We start from the raw sequence: 19,361 nt of genomic DNA, 5'->3' as shown, positions 1-19,361 counted from the left end.
TTATGTTGTAGCGCCCCCATTGTTTCAATTTTAAATGCATCCAGATGAAATATCACCCCCAAGGCTCTACACAACACCCCCATTTTTTTTCTGGGATCCACACTGATCCTCCTTTAGACCTTCAGCGCCCACAAGGGGGCGTTATCGCCCACTTTGAGAAAGACTGATCTAGCTAATCATTTTCCCGGCCCTAAAGCCTTTTTTACGCATAAAAACAATACAGGCTGGCAACGCACCTGCAGCTCTTCTGATGTTGCGAGTTGTCCATGGGCGACGGTAGTTGCTTTCCATCAGGTGACCCGTTTGCTCGTTTGCCCCCTTATTTCATAAAAAAACTTTTCAAATTCTCAGTTACCCACTTCACCGACTCTTGTCTTGAAATACCGATCGTCTCTACCTTCTCCCGATTTGCGGTAATCGGAATTTCCCCGCGCGACCTCAATTTATGTCTATTAATAAAATCTTTATTCGAATCCCCGGGATTTCTAGAACATTGTTCGTTATGTAGAGGAACGATGGATAACTTTAAAGTACTTACTTTTATTATAATTTCATAACTTTTAAAAGGTTTATATCAGATCATATTGAATTTGTGAGATATTAAAACACTCAAATGTTATAATTGGATGCTGTTAAGCATTGGTGTGTCATCCCACATCGGACTAGTTTTGAGTAATCGGCGTTTTAAGTTTTTTTGGAATAATCTTTATTTTCTGTTTATTTTAAGCAAAAAAATGTTATTGTGCGGTATCATTTTTTTTTTGTTGAAATGCGTAGATTATGATTATGAAAAAATAAATTAAAGTTACATTCGTTTTTAAGAGAAAAAGTATAAAAATGGTTAATGCTATATTGCTATAGGGCTTATAACATATAACATTAATGTCCTATTATATAAAATTACCTCGTCACGCCCACACCGCTGAACCGATTTTTCCGAAATTTGGTATGGAGATACTTTGAGTCCCTGAAAAGGACATAGGATCCTTTTTATTCCGAAAAAATGTACGGTTCCCAGGCATTCAATAAAAATTATTTCTGCTTATACCGCTACATGGATTTCAATGATATTTGGTATGTAGGTACGTTATGTGTCGGGAAAGGACATAGGATACTTTACATCCGGGAAAAAGGTACGGTACCCGTATGATAAACAAAAATGATTTGCGCCTAAACAGCTGAACTGATTTTGATGAAAATTGGTGTGCACATACTTTGACTCCCGTGAAAGGACATAAGATAATTATTGTCTTAAAAAATGTACGGTAACCGCGTTACAAAGTTTCCTATTTTTCGCCTAAGCCGCTGAACAAATTTTGATGAAACTTGGTATAGAGATACTTTGAGTCCCGGAAAAGGCCATAGGATCCTTTTTATCTAGGAAAAATGTACAGTTCCAAGGAGTTAAATAAAATGATTTCTGCTTATACCGCTACAATGGATTTTTATGATATTTGGTATGCAGATATTATACGTTATGTCTCGGGAAAAGACAGAGAGTTCCCGCTTCTTCTTCCCTTCCCGCACTTCCCGCAGAGAGCTCTTATGTATTGCGCACACACTTGGGCACTATGATATTACTCCTGCGTAACTGGCCTGGTTTTATTGAAACCGGCCACTGCCACCGAAACCGGTGTAGGAGTTTTTAGGGTTCCGTAGCCAAATGGCAAAAAACGGAATCCTTACAGATTCGTCATGTATGTCTGTCTGTCTGTCTGTCTGTCCGTCCAAACTCAAACTCAAACTCAATTTTTTTTATTCAGAATAAATTTTTTCAAATATTCTCTGAACGTCGGGGCTACACAGATGCCTACCACCGGTTCGGGAACTAACCCGGCGAGAAGAACCGGCGTAAGAAACTCGCACGGGGCCATCTTTTTCTAAAAAGATGGAAAATTACAAAAATTATATTATAAAATAACAGTGTCATTATGACTAAATAAAATACGAGTGTACAATTATTATACATAATATTTATATTAGAAACAGCTCTGCAGGGGGCGACCTTATTCCCATGGTGTACTATCATTCATGAAATCAGTAACTTTATAGTACGCTTTGGTACACAAATTAATTGAGAGATTTTGAACGATTTCTGGGATCTTATTATAAAGGCATATACATTGACTTTTAAAAGAATTTTTGACTTTAGTAAGTCTAGTCACCGGAATTTCAAGCTTATGTTTATTACGAGTATTTCTCCCATGGGTATCACATTTTTTCGTGAATTGATATATATTCTTTTTTACATATAATACATTTGATAGGACATATTGAGAAGCAACAGTTAAGATTCCAGTTTCCTTAAATTTTTCTCTAAGTGAAGTATTACGGGCCAACTTGTAGATTGCTCGCACAGCTCGCTTCTGCAGCACAAAAATTGTATTTATATCTGCAGCATTGCCCCACAGCAAATGCCGTAGGACATAATACTATGAAAGTAACTAAAATACACAAGACGTGATGTTGTTTCATCTGAAAATTGTCTAATCTTACTTACTGCATATGCTGCTGAACTGAGTCTGTCGGCCAACCCAGCAATATGGGGGCCCCACTGAAGCTTGGAGTCTAGTGTAATACCTAAAAATACAGCTGTATCCACTAGCTCCATAACATCATCATTTAAAAGCACCTTGGTTTCCGTTTGCCTTACATTGGGCAATTTAAATTTAATACATTTTGTTTTTTTTACTAAAGATTATTAACGCTAAACCAATGTACAATCTTTGAGAGAGCATTATTTACTTCGTCATAAAACGCATTAAGCCGTTTGATATTGAATGTAAGAGATGTATCATCAGCAAATAATACTATCCTATGTTTATCTTTAATTAAGAATGGCAGGTCATTTATATAAATAAGAAACAGGAAGGGTCCTAATATAGACCCCTGTGGGACCCCCATTTCAATTTTTGCACCAGCAGATTTTTTACCATTTATCTCAACCCTCTGAGTTCTATTTGACAAGTACGATTTTAGGAGGGCGAGTGCTGTGCCTTTTATGCCATAGTGACAGAGTTTCCTGACCAATGTTTTGTGTTGCACGCAATCAAAGGCCTTTGAGAGATCGCAAAAAACTCCTAGAGCATCCTGCGACGTCTCCCAGGCATTAAAAATACTACTGATCAATTCAACGCCTGCGTCTGTAGTAGACCGTCCCTTTGTAAATCCAAATTGTTTATTATGTAAAATATTATTTATATTAAAGTGCGTTAGTAATTGATTCAGTATTATCTTTTCATAAATTTTACTCAATGTCGGTAAAATAGATATAGGTCGGAAATTAGACGGGTCCAAATTACTACCAGATTTAACAAGAGGTAAAACTTTACTGTGTTTCATTAGATCAGGAAATACGCCACTTTTTATATAATCATTAAATATAGTCGCTAAGTAGGGCGCGATAACATCGATTATAGATTTAATAACTTTCATTGATAGGCCCAGTCTACTACTTAGATAGACTAAGTCAGTAGTGTTCTTAATATTTAGTAAATTGAAAGTTTTTATAATGTCTTCAGGACCTACTTCTTTAAATCTGAAGTCGATATCACATTCATTTACATTTTCTTTAAGTAACAATATAGCATCATCAGGTGAGTCCTTTAGGTTACTTGTAATTGAAACTGGAATGTCAGCGAAAAATTTCTCAAAAGCAGTCGCAACATCATTGTCGGAAGTTATATTTTTGCAATCTATATTTAATTTAAAATCTGAGTTGTGACTGGCGACTCTTCCAGTTTCACTTGCTATTATTTGCCACGTTGTCTTTACTTTATTTTTTGAATTCTTAATTTTATTTCTAATGTGAATAGATTTGGCAGCCCTGCAGACTTGCTTAAATATTTTTGAATATAATCTTACATAGTTTATAAAGTGTTCACTTTGATTTATAGTTCTTTCATTATAAAGGTCAAACAGTTTTAATCTGCTTTTCATAATACCTGGTGTAGCCCATTCACTAAATTTACTCTTATTGTTTTTTCCAACTGTCTTAGAGGTGAAGGTAGTATCAAAATTGTTTTTAATTAATTTGAAAAGATTACCAAATGTCATATCTGGACTACTATGATATTCTAAATTTCCAATCTTAGATATAATTTCACCCTTAAACTTCATCAGATCAGAGCTTAATATGTTTAAGACTTCTTTCTTTAAGGGGCCTATATTGGTAAAAATATTATCAATGCATGTAGCATAGGGACTCCCTTAGGTACAATTGAAACAAACATTTTTTTTGTCTAACCTATTCGTGTGGGGTATATATGGATAGGTCTTCAAAAATCATATTGAGGTTTCTAATATAATTTCTTTGTAACCTGAATAGTTTGCGAGAGAGACTCTTCCAATGTGGTAAAATGTATTCCCCCCCCCCCCCCCCCCCCCTCTAACTTCTATAGTAGGGGCATGATAATTCTAAAAAAAATATATGATGTTCATTACTATAAAAACTACCAACGAAAATTGGTTTGAACGAGATCTAGCAAGTAGTTTTTTTTATACGTCATAAATGGTAAACCTTAATTGGACGCTGTTAAGCATTCGTGTACTAACCCACACAAAAATTACGTATTGAGTTATGAATGCAGTTATGTTGTTTAGATGATTTAGAACAAAACTGCATTCAAAATTTTACGACAAAAAAATTGTGGGTTAGGACACTAATGCTTAACAGCGACCAATTTACCTTTCATTAAATCAACTGAAATATAAAAATAAATCAAAAACCTTTTTATTTCATAGAAGTTAACCTTATTGCTGCTGCGGAACTTCATGGGCGAGCCCAACTCGCACTTGGCCGGTTTTTATTTATTATAATTACCAGCATTGGACATTGGGCATAATTATTGAAATATTCGTTAGTCTAAATAAATTATTAATCTAATTGCAAACTAAAATTAGAATACATTTTATACATATTATTAACTAATTAACTTACGGATAATTTCAGATGCACAACAATTACTTCATCAATCTGATTAATTTGTAATCTGATTAAAATTACTAATTACTTTTTGCCCAACTCTGCACGTGATAAACTAATTATTTCTACATTAACTAAATTTAATCAAAATCGGTTTAGCAGTTTAAACACAAATTAATAAAGTTTATTGCGTGAAAACCGAACATTTTCCATGATAAAAAATATTATTTTATTATTATTAAATATTATTCTCCAAAACCTTACGTAATATCTACATGTACTCTATATCGATATCATAAGCCAAATTCATTTTTGTTGACTGCGCGGGAACAGTACATTTTCCGGGAAAAAAGTATCTAATGTCATTTTAATTGATTCAAAGTATCTGCATACAAAATTTTATCAAAATCGGTTCAGCGGTTTAAGCGCAAATCATTTTAGAAACATATTACATAAATACTATTTACAAAACCTCACTTACAGGAATAAGCATTAACCGTTTTTGTACTCTAGAATATGCTACAGTTGGTTTTCAAAAAAATGGATTTCACTGTCGTAAACCTTATGTTATAAAGAACAAAACTGCATTATTAACTCAAAATCCGATTTTATGTGGAATGAAACACTAATGCTTAACAGCAGCCATATAGAGTCTTGTTTTTATTTTCTATTGTCGAACACTTTTGATAATCTTAATTTGATAATAATGTTATATATGATTTTTAAGTAAACTACGTAACTTTAGTTGTTCAATGAAAACCGCCTCCTTTTTGGAAGTCGGGTTAAAATAGCCAACACGTGTTGCCCGTCAACATTTTTCCACCCCTATTTAAAAATAGATGTTTATTTACAATCTTGTTTTTACAAAAAATAATAATCAATTCAGTCAGCTTATCTTTTCCCAAATTCAACAAAAACATCTTTGTTTATTTTCTCTTCGCTGCCTATTAATTATTTTTTGCTGTGTTACAAGAAACACGAGGCAAGTTAATTAAGCTAACTAGACATAATGTAAACAAAAATTACTTTCTTAGAGCGTTTACAGACGAACGGCACTTGTCGACTGCAGTTGACGGCTGCCGTCGACGCGTCCTGTCCTGCGTTAGTAACCAGGGGGGTGACCCAGGATATTTTCTTTATCGCTTATTTATAGAATCGCCGATCAAAATGTATGGAATTGACATAAGACGAGTCGAACGTCAACGTCTTATTATTAACTAACGCTAAATATGTCAATTCCATACATTTTGGTTGTCGATTCTATAACAAAGCGATAACGAAAAAGTTTTGACTAAATGGCCAGTGTTTAATAGTAATGGCTGGCGATCTGCCTTTGGATGAACACTATCTTACTATTTCTAATGGCGTAAGGGATTTCAAGGACCTCTTCATGTTGGGCCCTAATTGAGAACTATGATTGCTAAGCCCAGCCCAATCCCCTACCCTTCCCTACCCTCTTCTATTTCCTTCCCTACCCTCCCCTTTTCCCTTCCCTTCCGTACCCTCCCCTATTACCCTATTCCCTCTTAAAAGGCCGGCAACACACCTGCAGCTCTTCTGATGCTGCGAGTGTCCATGGGCGACGGAAGTCGCTTTCCATCAGGTGACCCGTTTGCTCGTTTGCCCCCTTATTTCATAAAAAAAATTAAGCTCTCTGTAAAAATCCACCCCCCCCTCGCCTCCTTATCACAGATGATCACATTGCAGCATTGGTGAGACCTTCCCTAGTGTGACGTCACAAATTTACAATTTGACATCTAAAAAGTAAAGCCACCTCAATATTTTACGCTATTAACTTTATTTAAGTAAATGTGATGTCACAAAACTTAGGACTACTCCCACCATTTTGTCACACCATGTCACGCTTAGTTATTTTACTCATTGCGTTTCATATTAAAACACATTACTTCCATTTCGCACCCACGTATTCCTATCGTCACGATATCGTACCACGTGATATGTAAATGCCATAAGGTTAACAAGGGCAAGTGTAATAACTTCCTGTTGTTGTTGCAGGCTGTTTGTTCAGCCAGTCTCTGTGCATTGAGGGCGTGGAGTGGTGTTACGATGGTAAGTGTTAAGTAATGTCGTAGGTAGTAAATAGGTCAATAGAGTTGTTATAGGCCACGAGTTTCGTATTTAGTTTCATGGAGTTACTTGGAAAGGTCGTCTATTACTTTATCCATAGTATTAGACGACCTTTCGTTTCCTTCCTTTCTATTTAATTTCACGACAAAGTACAGAAATATTTTAAACGATATTATTATTGCAAAACTATAAATTTTCCGCAACCTCGTGGGAACCGTATTTGTCAAAATTTTTGCCGAAAAATTAAAGTTTGTATGTACTTCCTGTTCCAGTGCACAAAGTTTCTTTATGGGAATTTCTGAATTTCATCTGAATCGGTCCAGTGGTTGATGTGTAAAGTATGGAGTGTAGATGGAGGAGAACTATCTTATATGGGGGATATTTGAAAAAGTGTCCAGCTGTACGCAGTAAATAATAGTTGAAAAATCCTCCAAGAGCAAGGAGCAAAGGGTATAGAATTAATGTAGCCGTTGGTGACAAAATATAAATTGAAGTTAGCCGAATAGCCGAGTCACAGAATTACTGGGTTGATACCAATATAATTTGAAAAATATAACCTAAAATAGCTGAAATAAAAGCTGCTAAATGATTTAAAATTTACCCTGTTGCTCCTGTAGCGCCACCCTTATTTAACGCATTTCAGCGGACACTTTTTACATACAGAGATAGTTCTCCTCCATCTACACTCCATAGTGTAAAGGAGTAATACACTGAAAAACACACCTTTGCATGTATAAATATGTGTATGAATAAAACTACTTCTTTTAACATAAAACATATATTTTTGTACAGATTTCGCCTTCGGCAAATGTATACCGATATACGACAACGATCCAGAGGAAGGATCACTCTATCAGTAAGTTAAACTTTCATTACTTTTTTTACGACATCCTACGTAGATGACATTTTTCTCGTTAATTTTGTGCCTTTCAACGACATCAAATTTACAAGACTTTCTCTAGTTAATTTAAAGTCTATAAAATCTTTTTATTAAAACTTTCAAGTAGGCTTTAAGCATCACTATTTTAATATTGCTATAGAAGTTAATGCTAAAGGAGAACAAACCATTGTCTATTTTGATACGATTACCATACCATAATAAGACCAAAGTTTTAGTAGACAAAAATCCACCAATCTTTTCGAGAAAAAATCATTCGGGACACCTCCCTCTTACATGCAACTTCTTCCAGATATGACATGAGTTCCACCCAGCTGCAATGGTTCGAGAGGCAGCTGCAGCAGCTGGCCTCGCGCGGGTACCGCTGGGAGCACGCCTACACTCAGTGCGTGCTGCAGAGCATGCTGTATGCTCTACGTCATCATCTGTGAGTTTACTGATATTGAAATTATACTATAGTCGGTAAAAACAAGGGGTCACCAAGTAGGGAAATTATTTATAAGCATTAAAAGTTCCTTTTACTTTTTAGGGCCAGTATATATTGTAATTAAAGGTTTTATTAAAAGTACACCGAATGCCTTCAAAAGCCTTTTTTTCTTTTGATTCAGCTGAGTCTCAATTCAAAGATTAGGGATGCTTTACACAACTGTTAAACTAAGTTAACTTGATTTTTAAGCATATCAAAGAAAAATTTTAATTGATTTATTATTTGCAGAAATCCGGCAAATGTGAATTCAAAACTTTGTGATCATTTCGTCGATCCAAAGTTGAACACAGATGCTCCGGAAGAGAATGTGGATGAAGAAGTAAGATACTTAAGAATAAATATTATAACATAGACCGAAAGTTTACATTTACACACATTACTAACTTAAGGGGTACCATAAAAAAATATTTTCAAAATATTTTATTTCTTTCAGATTGACCCAGACTCAACAGCTTTTGTTCGATTCACTCCAAATAATGCACGAATCGACACAGACTTTGCAAATGAAGTTTACAGCCCACCTTTGGAACCAGAGGAAGACCCTGCATCATTTTTAATTCCTAATGGTAAAAATACTCATACCAATACTTGATGTCAAATTAACGGGACCCAAAGTAATAATATTTATTTCCTTTACAGTACCCATAATTAAAACTGAAGAAGACCCCGATATTGAAGAAACTCCAAGTGATAAGCTAAGAGATTTATTAATGATGGGAGAGGTAGACGAATCTCCTGTAATAGCACCTTTTGAAGGATTTAGAGAACGTATGCGGGAAGAAAATTTAAGAAATCAAGATGTAAAAGATGAGTTTAGCGATGAATTAGCAGACAAAGAAAAGAAATCTTTGTTACCGAAATCTGAAAATGAAAAACCAAGCAATGAAATTGAGGAAGAGCGCTTAGGTGCTCATTTTCGTAAATCAAAAGTAAAACCCTACACCGCTGAATATCTCACAGCCAATAGATTTTCACCTTTGGACGAAGAAGTTCGTTCGAACGCACTAGAAAAATACAAACAGAGTTTCGCTGAAAAGAATTTTCCTTTCGAATATGAGAACCCCGGTGAAATCCAAGAGCAGCGTATTTACTTTGATGAAGATGGCGCAGAAGAATTTCCACTAGATGCTGGAAGTGGAGAATTGGATCCTTACCACTTGAAAGGTATTTTATTGGAATTGAAACAACTGTGTAACAAGGTGATGTTTTTAATGAATTAAAACAAAATTTGTCTTGCAGATGACAAGCCTCCTAATTCCAAAAATTTGGATTATTTAATGAATTATTGGCGGGAAATTGTAGATTCCAAGCTGAAACCACAGGAAGCACTGTACGCTGAAGGAGGACCTTTGGAAGCAGAAAATATTCAAGGTAAGTAAATTTTAATAAGATGAGAAAAAGAAAAACAAAGGTACAAAGTTAAAAGATTCTCTCGCACACAAGAGTGTAAGAAATTTATTTATTCTTGATACATTATTCGTTCCGAATGAAGTAAAACTATCGTAACACAAACATAGGAACAGGCTGTTATCAAACGGCGAAAATGTTTCAGGTGAAAATTCCAAATTTTACTTATCAGAAGATTTACAAGATATGCTTAATAGAGAGTGGGGCTTTATGCGTAGGGAAAGAGATGATGTTAAAAAGCCTGGGCCGCGTCTGGACGCAAAGACTTTAAAGATATTGTACAGCAATAAATCGGTGACAGGTTAGTGTCACGCGGCCTGAGATAACTGTTTATAGTCTCTCGATGTGCCCTAATCCATAACTGCTCGTGTTGCGTCCGAACAACAATCGTTTTTTTATTTATCAATAAAAATTGCACCGCCACGAATTTATAGCACTAAGTGTCCTCCTTGATATATAAAGCACAATAAATACGCATGAGCTCTATCGTTTCCTTGAGCATATTATGTGTCTGTTTCTCTTAATTTATGTGTTGTACCTACTTATATTCTTTTTCGTGTTTTATATTAAGTATGTGTATCGGTATATTATTTTATTTTATTAAATCCTTCCGGCGTTGTATCCTCTATGATTTAGATCTAAATGATTTAATAAATAGATCTAGACACGAATCCTGCTCCAATAAAACATTCCAAGAACACTTGACTTATTCAAATGCTTTTGTGATACTTTATGGCGATTATTATTTAAGCACTTGCAAGATTTATACAATCAATATGACTCAAGCAAAAATTGCATGTTATTTGTTGTTATTTGAAGTGTTTTGTAAATGGTATATTTGGAAGATTATGTTTCCCTGTTACAGGTCAAGAACCGGTAGTTATCGAAAATGTCAGGAGTAACAACGATCATAATCATAACGATTACGATTACGACCCATCTTATGCTTACGTTAAGTTTCAAGACAGGTAACGACTTCACAATCAAAATGAAAGTTAAGTTGTACTTGATCCTAATAGCTTTGATATTGATGAGATATTTGTTACAGGTTCTTGAAGAACTGGGAAAAAGGAATATCGTTTATCACCAAACTTGAAGAGATGCTTGGATTAGAAAAGGACACATTTACTAATCCAAGGTAAATTAAATGTGACTTCAAAAAATAATTTTCAAAAACAATAAGTACCCAGAAATATATTTTATATGATTGTTTTGTTAACAGAGTTGATCCAAGTGAAGTAACATTTAGAGTTGAAAAGAATAACAAGGGCTACGATGCAGCTGAAGTAGCAAGACAAATTGACACTATAAAGGAACAAGTGCGAAGAGAAACAGGTGCACTTATAAAATCTACTGGCGTTGGTGATCGAGTAAGTAATCTAACAACTTATGTTTACTTACGGCCGTTCCCAATATTTGATCTATCTCTGGTTTTGCCTTACTAGAGATAGGAATAGCTCACATTAGACATTAGAGACATATATTTTATGTCAATTGTGAGCTATTGCTATCTCTAGTAGGGCAAAACCAGAGATAGATCAAATATTGGGAATGGCCGTTAGTAACACGTCTTAATGAAATTGAAACAGATAAATATAAAATTATTAAAAACAAACGTGACATAAAAACATGTAATTCAGATTCCACGACAGTTTAAGATCTAAAACTCATAGAAAATAATAATGATTTATATTAATGTTAAATTACATGTTTTAGAGCAAGTACCCAGTAGTACGTCACACTGACATGTCAGAGCCACAGCTGTTTGGACTGGACCTGCCAGTGCTACTGGCGTTGACGGGCAGCTTGACTGTGCTGATCGTGGGTGCGGTGGTATTCGCTATACTGCTCAAACGCGATATGGCTGCCAAGAGGAAGCTGCAGGGTCTAGCTTCGGCTGCTGACATTGATGCTGAAGCAACCAGAGATTACCAGGTATGTGAAGTAAATCTAATAGTGTTTTTGTAGGCAACTGATGTAATTGTTTCTGAATTAATGAGCTTATGCTTACACCATGCTTGTCTACTTAATGACCATCTTGCGGTAATTTTGAAATCTAGCATATTTAATTCTAGTAGGGGGAGGTGGTGATCATTTTGAAAAGTCATTTCATACCGAGCGAAAATCGTAACAATAATAGTATTCCACCCATACATAGGAGTTTTGATCGTCAGCTGCTTCAGAACGGGTGGAATAAAAATTGAGAGAATCTCAAAGTTTCTCTTCTATTCAATTTAAAATTTTTTGATTCAAAGATCTATAGAAAAATACATTTGTCATTGTTTATATCATAAAAATTGACTGTTTTTTTTTACTTTGAACTGATTTTCTATTCCTAGTGGCTAGTATGTAGAAACATTGTAGCTCGCTGCTTACATCATACGTTATCTTAGGAGCTCTGTCGTGCACGAATGTCAGGCAAATGGTCTGGTCAGCAGACGGCGGCGCCGCACCCGGCGGAGCCTCCGCAGCGCATCACCTCCCTGTCCAGGGAACCAGATGGGAACTCCCCCTCGACAAGATCCAGTACATCCTCTTGGTGAGAAATTCTTAAATACATTTTCTTTGTATCCTTTTCCAGTTGAAAGATTTAGAATTAGAAAGTTGAAGAATTTGCTTATTTTGATTTGATTAAAAACTTATTGGTACAACTCCCACTGAGCTTGGTCAGCTCTTGAAGCTACTCAGGGCTTCATATGACATAGGATAAATATTTTATGTTATTTTCACAGGAGCGAGGAACCAGCGCTGACCAATATGGACATATCAACAGGACACATGGTCCTTGTAAGTATTTACGACTTTAAAAATTTACAAAAAATATTAAAGAGTACAACTCTAGAGTGTAACAAAGAAATTTGCCATCGAAGAACTTGATTCATATGTATATTGCGGACCCACGTCATTTGATCGTGTAGTGACTACACGATCAAATGACGTGGACCTAAAATGTTTTGGCTACACTGGAGTCAAATCAATTTAGGTCGTGATCTGTCGGCTGGGTTTGATATGTGTGTCCAAAATACGTATATCCGCCATCAGCATATGGATCAACTTTCCTAATAGTGACACCTTACTTACCCTATGTGGTAATATTGAACCCTTCCACAGGCTTACATGGAAGACCACCTCCGGAATAAAGATCGTCTGGAGCAGGAATGGCGGGCTCTCTGCGCGTATGAGGCGGAGCCCTGCGCCACCACCGCTGCCCTAAAGCCAGAGAACACGGGCAAGAATAGATACAACGACATCCTACCATACGACCACTCCAGGGTCACCTTGAACACTCTGAGCAACCATCTCGGCTCGGACTATATCAACGCTTCTACTATTGTAAGTATTTTTATGGTTTTGAAATATTGTTAAGCTTATAATAATTAACATAAACTGTCGAGAACCGGTCTATCATGCTAAGCTGTTCCTGAACACCACATTCGAAGGTTTGTTGGGCAAAGATTTTGGTGATGATGTTATAGACTTTTGCTGTTCTGATCGGTGAATACTGATTACTCATATTTATACAGTAGCAGGCGCCATTATGCCATTATGCCATTATGCATGTTTGGATGCTAGGCTGAATTGAAACATACAGCTATCTTACCAGAATAACACTTCATGAAATAAATGATTCTGATTCTGAAACATGATAGATATATATTTAATACACAGTGTTCCAGTACCGAAATACAATGCTTTATTATCCATACTGGCGATCGCTTTATAAATAAGCATTAAGCGCTTTTACAGGCACTTGTCGACGGCACCTGTCAACGGCAACCGTCGACAAGTGCCCATCGTCTGTAAGAAGTCTAATGTGTTAATGATATACAATTTACTAGACGGACCACGACCCCCGGAACCCCGCGTACATCGCAGCGGCGGGACCCTTAGCGCACACTGCGCCCGACTTCTGGCAGATGGTGTGGGAGCAGGGCAGCGTCGTCACCGTCATGCTGACCCGCCTCACCGAGAACGGCCAGCAGCTCTGCCATCGCTACTGGCCCGAGGAGGGCTCCGAGCTCTACCACATCTACGAGGTGAGCGACAGAGACGGATATAGTGTGGGAGAGGGGCATAGGTATTTTGAATTCCAGGCAAGATAGCAGACGTGTTCGTCTCGTTTTTTCATGCGCACAACGTTTTGCTTATGAAAAAACAAGACGAATGCGACTATTTTTATTCCAGAAAATTAATTTCGCGCAATACCAAGTCAAGTATAGTCATGTCACAAATGGGTTCTGAGAAATGACAAGGTCATTGACCTCAACTGTCACTCACGAGCTGCTTACTTCCCCAGGTGCACCTGGTGAGCGAGCATATCTGGTGCGACGACTACCTGGTGCGGTCCTTCTACCTGAAGAACCAGCGCACCGGGGAGACGCGCACCGTCACCCAGTTCCACTTCCTCTCGTGGCCCGACAACGGCGTGCCCGCTAGCACCAAGGCGCTGCTGGAGTTTAGGAGGTATTGTCTGTTAGAGCACTTACAGACGAACGGCAGTGCCGACGACGAATGTAAAAAAAAAACAATGAAAAAAAATCCAATGGTTGCCGTCGACAGCCGTCGACGCGTGCCGTCAACAAGTGCCGTTCGTCTGTAAGAAGCCTTATCAATTACCATGTACAGTCGTTTGTACTATCAATGTAAAAAAATACGATAATAACGTAAACGAAGTGATGATGATGTAACCGATTATATTATTTTTCCAACATATAATAATTATATTATGTAAAATAATTATTATTAAGTGAACAAAAAATAACACATTATTTATACGATTAAAATATTGTTACGGTACATGGTATACGGACACGTGGTGCCATCTAGTGACAAACCAGCGAAACTTACCGAGGGAGCACAGGCAACATAAATCCCCTACTCAATACTAGATGGCATGAGGTGCGCAAGTAAATAGTCGAACCTTCTAGAAAGGTCCAATGTTTGTTTACGTGTTTACCGTTTATTTGTTTGCGTGTTTACGTGTTTTCATTTAGACCTTATGACTGAGTCCATAAGGTCTAAATTAAATTTGCCAAAAAAATCAACTTACTGCACTTATCGTAAGGACGGCAATTCGTCTCGCCATATAAAAAGCAGCAGGCAGGCCCGGCGAGTCAGTTCGATCTGAGCGATCTTCGAGGCGACAACAAGTGATCAATAGTGAGTGAACCAGTGAAACCTGCGACTTGACTACGACCTAGGACAGTGATAGTGCTTAGTGATTGGACCTAGTGATTAGTGTTTGGACTTAGTGCTAAGTGTTGTGACCTAGTGTTTAGTGCAGTGTTAATAAAGTCTTCAAGAGAGTCACCAGGTCTTTCTCTCCAAATCCTCGAACCCTAGCACGTAACAATATTATATCGTATTTCTTCTACAGTAGAGTAAATAATAACTTCATGAATAAGTAAACATCAGTTTTTAAATATATTAATTACGTGAGGTGTTCTAAGGGGGGAGGGGGCCAAGCTAAATCTTTCCGAATCTTACTAGGGGGGGGGGGGTTAAAAAACCCTCAAAAATGCCTCACGCAATTCAAGACGTGAGTGGATGAATAGGGTAAGTAACATGAAAAAACTTCCCGTTTTTTTTGTTCCAATGGAGGCTTAAGGGCCGGAAAAAATATAAGAAATATAGAAAGTATGGATTATATGGGTGGCCAGATATATTAGCTTGGTTATGAAGTAGATAAGTCACAAGTTTTATTAAAATAAATAATAATTAGGGAAATAATGAGTTACTGTCCGTATGTTATGAAAATTTCATAACATACCAGTAACATTTAATGTTACTGGTTCGATTCTTCCACTCACGTCTTCAATTAATAGACTCCCCCAATCTACGAATAATAAAAACTAAGGAAAAGTAACTCCGTCAAAAAACATGCTCAACAATACTTGTCAAAAAAGTGTACCTTAGGTACACATTTCAATACATTTGCAATATTTAGGTGACCTTGAGCGGTACTAGGTTGACGTTACATGACAGATCAAAAGGAACCAAATTTAAAACGGTAATAGTATGGGAGTTACGATTCCTTAGTTTTTATTATTCGTAGCCCCCAATAAACAAAAATAAGCTGCTCGTAGTAAGTGCTACAATCCGTAGCGCTACGTCAGAATGCTACACCCACGCTACGACGCGCGACGTAGCGCTACGTCAGAATGCTACACCCACGCTACGACGCGCGACGTAACGCTACGTCAGAGTGCTACACCCACGCTACGACGCGCGACGTAGCGTAGGCCGTAGCCCGTAGGGCCTCTACGAGAATTCAAGAGAGATATTTTGATCGGAAGTTTTTGTTATCAAATCAATATTTTATATTTTGTTTTCTTCGGTTATAATTACGTTTATATTTTGAAATATTTTACGAAATGGTGTTCTGTTTTAGGAAAGTGAATAAGTCATACCGCGGTCGATCATGCCCGATTGTAGTCCACTGCAGGTAAGTTCCTAATATTTTAATAGATTAAGGGCCTGTTTCACCGCTTCCTGATAAGGCTATCCACCACTTAATTTGACAGATGGAGTATGGAATATCTGTCAAATAACCCTATCGGGCACCTTATCAGGAAGCGGTGAAACAGGCCATTAACAAAGTAAGTTATAATGTTTAAACTTATATACAAACAATTAGCCAGGTAGGTAAGCATCAATAATAATGTGGCAATTAAATGTTATTTAATTCGTAGACCACAAAGTGAAATAAGATGGAGTCAATTTTGAATTTGGAAAGACGATGTTGCACTTCTGCTAACATGTGCTATAATATTATAATGATACTTCGCGCGCGTTCTCCGAGAAATTCCGAAAAATGCGTGGCACCGCGTCCATAGCTATTCAGTTCCTATCACCTAGTCCTCACGCACACATCATGTTATAGCGACGGAGCGGGCCGCACGGGCACGTACTGCCTCATCGACATGGTGCTGAACCGCATGGCGAAGGGCGCCAAGGAGATCGACATCGCGGCCACGCTCGAACACATCCGCGACCAGCGCCCGCGTACTGTGGCCACCAGGCAGCAGTTCGAGTTCGTACTTATGGCCGTCGCTGAGGAGGTATCGCATAGTGTCTAAACACACCATGCCGAAGTTATGCAGCGGAAGTTCGGCATGATGACATCAGCAATATCAAACGCATACAACATAACGCGACGGAATTTCGACATGGTGTGTCGGTAATTTAAAATACATTGTAGACGTAAGCATGCCAAACTTCAGCCGCGTTTTTTCGGCCTAGTGTGTTTAGAAACTTAGAGTCATTTATAATCGAGTATGTAATAAAAGAGGTTATCGACCCATGCAATAGTGATAAGCCTCATTGACGATCATATATTAATTATCATTATATTCAGATTGAGGGCCTGATCTCGTTATTTAGCCGCTTCGGGCAAAGATCACTTTCACCACCCTTTACATACAGAAAAGTTCAGAAAATTATATAAGTCATGAGCTAGCTTGGTCGGGGGATATTAAGGGGGAATATTTAAGTAAAAAAAAGATACATACAGCCGAACGTATTACCTCCTCATTTTTGGAAGTCAGTCAATAAGTAAATACTTCCATTATCCAACTTGAAGTAGATTGGAATATAAAATTTTCAAACTTGGGTGGCGGATTTTTGCATTTCTATAACTGTGGCCATGCTAAGCCTGCAGCTCTGCCTAAAAAATGATGTTTTTATGTAGATGGAATTTTAAGCATTTGTGCCTTTTTTCTGTCCCCAGGTTCACGCGATCTTAAAGGCCCTCCCAGCTCACCTGCAACAGCTGCAGGAGAAAAAGGAAAAAGAAAAGGAAAAGGACAGCACCGACAAGGACAAACCTAACTAATGCACACGGCTTTTGCTAACGATTTTGTTACTTAGTTGTAAGCGACATGGCTCTAGAGTACCAAATATTAGAATAGACCTTTTAGTTACACCACATTGTTTCATCACAGTCACCGATTATTTACTTGAGTATAATAATATAATATTGCTTTTCATGTAGAAGATGACAGTCTCAAAGATATATTATATCCAATTTTTAGAGACTTTAGACTCGGATTGTTTAAATCTTATGCTTTGTCTGCGATGTTGTTTACTTAAATGTTTATATTACATATTATTGTCGTATTATATTTAATGTTGTATAATCGAAAATTGAAGACTTGTAAGTCATGTTGATGTTAATAGTGTCTAAATAACGTTTCAAAAACTTTACTTCACTTTGAATTCAACACTGATGAAAATGGTCAATTCGATGGTGTCTAAACTTTACTTTTAGCGTTTTACAACTTATTTATCCGGCAGGAGTGTTTTGTATCTATATAAGATATCTTTTCGACCATCACCTCCATCTAGAGAGATTTCCTAGCAAGATTTCTTTTGTAAAAAGATTATTTTGTCATCTAGTCCTCGTTAACTATATCAAACTTTTTAAAACGTACTTAATTAAGTATCATTGTACGTCTTAAGTATTGCATATTTCCTGATTCCTATACTCTCACGAACACTTTAGGTGGCCATATTTTTATGAAGCTTAACATTTTGCCAAACTAACAAGTTGCGTCTTTCTAATCATATCCTGATAACGGAATACCTGAGAAGATAATCACGTAAAGAAGACCTAATATTTACAATCTGTAGAATACAACCTACTATAGAACTATCGATGTATAAGATTTATATATTTATTGCAAACTAAATGAAAAAAATGTAAAAAAAATATTACTTACTACAAAAGAAACCATTGTAGTTTTAGATTTTAAGAGAAAATATATTTAACCGTATTTCTGTATGAAATTATATGTAGTTTTTATGTGGATGATTGAGTAATAGATTTTTATTATGAAAATTATTTTAGGTGACATTTACCCAGACTCCCCAGACTTCCTCCCTCTAGCATTCCTCTCTATTAATTTACATGACAATGAGAAGTTGTTGCTCCCACACCGCAGTTAGAAAATGTTTAGTAACGTTAGTAAACATTTGTTAGCAAACATTTAAGTAATCACAAATGTTAAAAAATGTTTTCATGTTAGAAAATGTTTAGTAAACGTCAGGCCCGGATCCAGGGGGGGGCGAGAGGGTGCACTTGGGGGGGCGGTCTTCACCGCCGCGTGCGCCACCGGTGGCACCGCGCTACCCCGTCAACGTTGATTCGCAGAATTCTATCTGTTGTTAAAAGACTTGGAGGCGCCCTTGTCGCCAAGGACCTCGGCGTGACTTCTCACCACCGCCACTTCAATTCAACAAAGTTCTGTAGAACTCGTTCTGCGGTTAAAACCTATGTGACCATGAAAATTATTACCTATTTTTGCTTGGAGGGCGGCAAATTGGGATTCTGCTCCCCCCTTTTTAAAACGTAGATCCGGGCCTGGTAAACGTAAGTTAACAAATTATAGCAAAACAAATTATAACAAAATAAAACATATTGTGTTACCTTTTGTTTGTAAACCTTTTATAAAGGACGACGGGGTATGCGGTGAGCCAATAACAATTTAAATGTTTTAAAATGTTAGCAAACATTAGTAAACATTTTCTTTTAGTGTAGGAGTACTTATAACATAACG

General features: G+C 37.0%; 1 protein-coding gene across 7 annotated transcripts in view; it reads left to right on the top strand.

Annotated features, from left to right (window-relative positions):
* LOC121731606 (receptor-type tyrosine-protein phosphatase N2) overlaps window positions 1-18,613 on the top strand; it is a 28,237-nt gene extending 9,624 nt beyond the window's left edge. For 5 of the 7 annotated variants that reach the window (XM_042121119.1, XM_042121115.1, XM_042121117.1 and 2 more), the window contains 20 exons: window positions 6,941-6,994; window positions 7,805-7,868; window positions 8,203-8,337; window positions 8,626-8,716; window positions 8,831-8,963; window positions 9,037-9,561; window positions 9,637-9,768; window positions 9,950-10,105; window positions 10,670-10,772; window positions 10,853-10,942; window positions 11,027-11,174; window positions 11,521-11,739; window positions 12,198-12,343; window positions 12,537-12,591; window positions 12,916-13,137; window positions 13,644-13,841; window positions 14,102-14,268; window positions 16,196-16,249; window positions 16,688-16,865; window positions 17,534-18,613. In XM_042121119.1, the coding sequence (XP_041977053.1) occupies window positions 6,941-6,994; window positions 7,805-7,868; window positions 8,203-8,337; window positions 8,626-8,716; window positions 8,831-8,963; window positions 9,037-9,561; window positions 9,637-9,768; window positions 9,950-10,105; window positions 10,670-10,772; window positions 10,853-10,942; window positions 11,027-11,174; window positions 11,521-11,739; window positions 12,198-12,343; window positions 12,537-12,591; window positions 12,916-13,137; window positions 13,644-13,841; window positions 14,102-14,268; window positions 16,196-16,249; window positions 16,688-16,865; window positions 17,534-17,638 (2,975 nt within the window). In that variant the 3' untranslated portion in view covers window positions 17,639-18,613. The remainder of the gene's footprint in view (window positions 1-6,940; window positions 6,995-7,804; window positions 7,869-8,202; window positions 8,338-8,625; window positions 8,717-8,830; window positions 8,964-9,036; window positions 9,562-9,636; window positions 9,769-9,949; window positions 10,106-10,669; window positions 10,773-10,852; window positions 10,943-11,026; window positions 11,175-11,520; window positions 11,740-12,197; window positions 12,344-12,536; window positions 12,592-12,915; window positions 13,138-13,643; window positions 13,842-14,101; window positions 14,269-16,195; window positions 16,250-16,687; window positions 16,866-17,533) is intronic. The other 2 variants (XM_042121121.1, XM_042121122.1) reach the window with 2 other exon arrangements.
* Window positions 18,614-19,361: the final 748 nt, after the last annotated feature.

This window comes from Aricia agestis, chromosome 11, assembly GCF_905147365.1.
Source record: "Aricia agestis chromosome 11, ilAriAges1.1, whole genome shotgun sequence".
NCBI lineage: Eukaryota > Metazoa > Arthropoda > Insecta > Lepidoptera > Lycaenidae > Aricia > Aricia agestis.
The sequence above is the reverse complement of the archived record's forward strand: the minus strand, read 5'-3'. Positions and strand labels throughout refer to the sequence as shown.